The 3,336-nt window shown below is 51.4% G+C and overlaps 1 protein-coding gene across 1 annotated transcript in view; it reads left to right on the plus strand.

Annotated features, from left to right (window-relative positions):
- LOC107103479 (receptor-type tyrosine-protein phosphatase mu-like) overlaps positions 1–3,336 on the plus strand; it is a gene marked incomplete at its 5' end in the record, with an annotated part of 96,709 nt that overhangs the window by 28,390 nt on the left and 64,983 nt on the right. Inside the window, 4 exons of the mRNA XM_015403201.1 lie at positions 2,051–2,204; positions 2,453–2,619; positions 2,688–2,797; positions 2,946–3,147. Coding sequence (XP_015258687.1) covers positions 2,051–2,204; positions 2,453–2,619; positions 2,688–2,797; positions 2,946–3,147 — 633 coding nt within the window. The remainder of the gene's footprint in view (positions 1–2,050; positions 2,205–2,452; positions 2,620–2,687; positions 2,798–2,945; positions 3,148–3,336) is intronic.

The following is a 3,336-nucleotide window of genomic DNA, read 5'->3' on the forward strand; positions in this document are numbered from 1 at the left end:
GCTGGATCAGAACCAGGTCTGGATTGAGCTGGATCAGAACCAGGTCTGGATGGAACTGGATCGGAACCAGGATCAGAGTGATCTGTTCCAGGTTCATTAAGATCATTAATCCTATAGTTAGAAAATGATCCTGCTTCTCTGGTCCTTCCTTCCAGCAAGATGGTGGCTGTTGGCGACTGAAGCAGACCGCAGGGGGCGCTGCCACTGGCTCATCCATCAGCAGAGGGTTAGAAGGAAATGTTGGAGGAGATTTGTGAAAGCCAGGGGTGGAAATATCAAAGCCAGCAGGCGTTGTGTGTGTGGGTGAAATCTGTTTCAATCAGTCAGGGCGGCGTTGGCTGAAAAGGTCAGACAGCAGCTGCAGAGCAGGGAGGCTTTTACAGCAGCAAGACGTCACATCTGAGCTGAACTCAGAGGAAGGAGAGGAAGGAGGCGCAGTGAACTCCCAGGAGGTTTCTGCTCAACAACCAGGAGACCAAACCTGCTGCAGGAACCAAAGGCCTCTCCTCCACCTGGACCCACCCACAGCGGCTCCGCACAGTTGGACCCTCTGCTCTGTGATGTAGAACCAGAACTATTCTGGTTTCTGCTCGATGGAGTTCATGTTGAGGCTAAACAGTTGTTATCCATTAGCTAGCATTAGCATCAGGTGGTCACATTATGGACCAATGAAGCCCAGCAGAACTCCCACCCCTTTCACAAGCTCCTGGTCACAGTGGAGAGAAACAGTTCTCTGAATGGACAGAACCTCTGGCTGAACAGAACCAGGGTCCATAGGTCTGAGAGAAACTCGTCTGGCCCGACAGCAACGCCTGCTCAGAACTAAAGTCCAGCACTGAACTGATTCTGACAAGTTAGAGCTGGTTTAAACTGGTTAGAACTGGTTTTAACTGATTTGAACTGGTTTTAACTGGTTAGAACCTGTTCTGACGTATAATCAGTGTCCATTACAGACACATCCATCCCCCAGGGACATGTCCATCCCACAAAGACGTGTCCATCCCCCCGGGACATGTCCTTTCCACAAAGACACATCCATCCCCCAGGGACATGTCCATCCCACAAAGACGTGTCCATCCCCCCGGGACATGTCCTTCCCACAAAGACGTGTCCATCCCCTAGGGACATGTCCATCCCACAAAGACGTGTCCATCCCCTAGGGACATGTCCTTCCCACAAAGACGTGTCCATCCCCCAGGGACATGTCCATCCCACAAAGGCGCGTCCATCCCCCAGGGACATGTCCATCCCACAAAGGCACGTCCATCCCCCAGGGACATGTCCTTCCCGCAAAGACGTGTCCATCCCCCAGGGACATGTCCATCCACAGCCTAGTGTCTTCCACTCACTCAGAGAAATATGTTCTTTGAGGAATTGAAGGATTTTATGTGATGGATTTCTCTTTCCCCCAGGGGATTATGGGTAATAGGATCCACCTCAGTCCCTTCTCCTCCCTTGAACCCCAACCCCGATTGTTGCCGCGGTGATATCAGTGTGTGTCGGTGTGTGTGTTCCGATGTTGTAGATCTCTGTCTCTTTCATCAAACAATCCAGGAGCAGAAAGTAGCAAGTGCTGCTATTGTGCTCCGCTAAAAGCAGTGTGTGTGTGTGAATAACAGGAAATGTGTGTGCCATCGACCACACAGATGAAAGACGAGAGCGAACAGGCAGAGTATTGTTCTGCACAAACACCTGACCCCCCCCCCCCTCCTTACCCCACATCCCACCCCAGTGAGGCGGTTTCTGTCAAGACAAATTGCTTCATGCTGCTTTCATCCATCATTCTCCCTCTGAGTGGATCTCTGTCTGTCATCTAGAAATACAGAAAATCTCCACTTAGATTGGCCACTCTGTGTGAGAGTCTGAGCTGAATTACATCTTCTCCTGGAACTCATTATTATAGATTTATTTCACAGGAACCCGATTAGCTGAGCAGCAGTTCTACGTGCTGCACGTAAAACACCTGATGAAGTTCATCACATGAGGGAAGAATCTGCGATTAAACGCGGAGACCGACCGATGTTCACATGTTGTTCTTTCTATCTGTCAGACCCAATGCACGGCCCGCGGCGGCTCCAGGTCAGCGACGTTCAGTCCAAACAGGTGACGGTTCGGTGGGAACCGTTTGGATATAATGTAACGCGCTGCCACAGCTACAACCTGACGGTGCAGTACCGCTACCGACCTGCAGGCGCCACCAGCAGGTAAGCAAACGGAAGGAAAGACAAGAAAGAGAACATAATTATCCTTTTCCACGAAGATACTGATGTTAGGTATGGAAATGTTAGCATCACCCGGGGCTAGAATGATAGCAGAGGGCGGGGCTACAATTTGAGCAGAGGGCGGGGCTAGTACGTTGGTAGAGGGTGGAGCTGAAATGTTGGAAGGCGGGGCTAAAATGTTAACAGTTTCCACAGTGGATGGGTCCTGAGGTAATCCATCTCTTCTTCAGGGAGGAGCAGGTGAGGGAGGAGGTGGTGTACGACACCCTCAGCCCGCTGCCGCAGCACACCGTCCGTAACCTTCCACCGTACACCAACGTCAGCCTGAAACTGGTTCTGGGTAACCCAGAGGGATGTAAGGAGAGCGCGGAGCTGCTGGTGCTGACGGATGAGGACGGTATGGTTTAGGTTAGCGTTGGTTTCTGTGTCTGTGCTGCTAAATCACTCTAAACCTTCTGCTTCCAGTTCCTGGAGGCGTTCCGTTGGACTCCATCCTTGGTCGCAGCTATGAGCAGCAGATTAGTCTGAGCTGGAGGGAACCTCTCAACACTTATGGCCTGATCCGGCAGTACGAGGTGAGGCAATCGCTAAGGATTATGGGTAGTGTATCGCTGCTGCTTATTGTGACCTTTCAGATTTAATGAGAGATTGAAGCCTTCCTGTGAAATTGACTCCATTACCCACAACCCCCTGGGAGATGTTTGATTCTCTTCTCCTCCACAGATTTCCTACAAAGCTCTGAGCTCCTTTGACACGGAGTTTGATCTGTCCAATCAGAGCGGGAAGGTGTTCAAACCAGCCAATGAGACCAGCCATGTGTTTTCTGGCCTCTCACCTGGATCCACCTACTCCTTCACAATAAAAGCCTCAACCATTAAAGGCTTCGGGCCCCCAGTCATCACCCAGTTCACCACTAAGATCTCAGGTAAGACCCAGGGCCAAAGATGAAGGGTGGGCAGCGACAGGAACCGTGGGACAGCTATGTTTAATGGAGGCAAGAACTGAACCAGTGGGACCCTCCAGAACCTCGTTCTGGATCACAGAAACCAGGAGGTCCACAGAAACCAGGAGGTCCACAGCATTCCTTAGCCCTGGCTGCTGCAGACGGGCTAAC

The sequence above is a fragment of the Cyprinodon variegatus genome, unplaced genomic scaffold (genome assembly GCF_000732505.1).
Source record: "Cyprinodon variegatus isolate N-32 unplaced genomic scaffold, C_variegatus-1.0 Scaffold1459, whole genome shotgun sequence".
In the NCBI taxonomy this organism is placed as follows: Eukaryota; Metazoa; Chordata; class Actinopteri; order Cyprinodontiformes; family Cyprinodontidae; genus Cyprinodon; species Cyprinodon variegatus.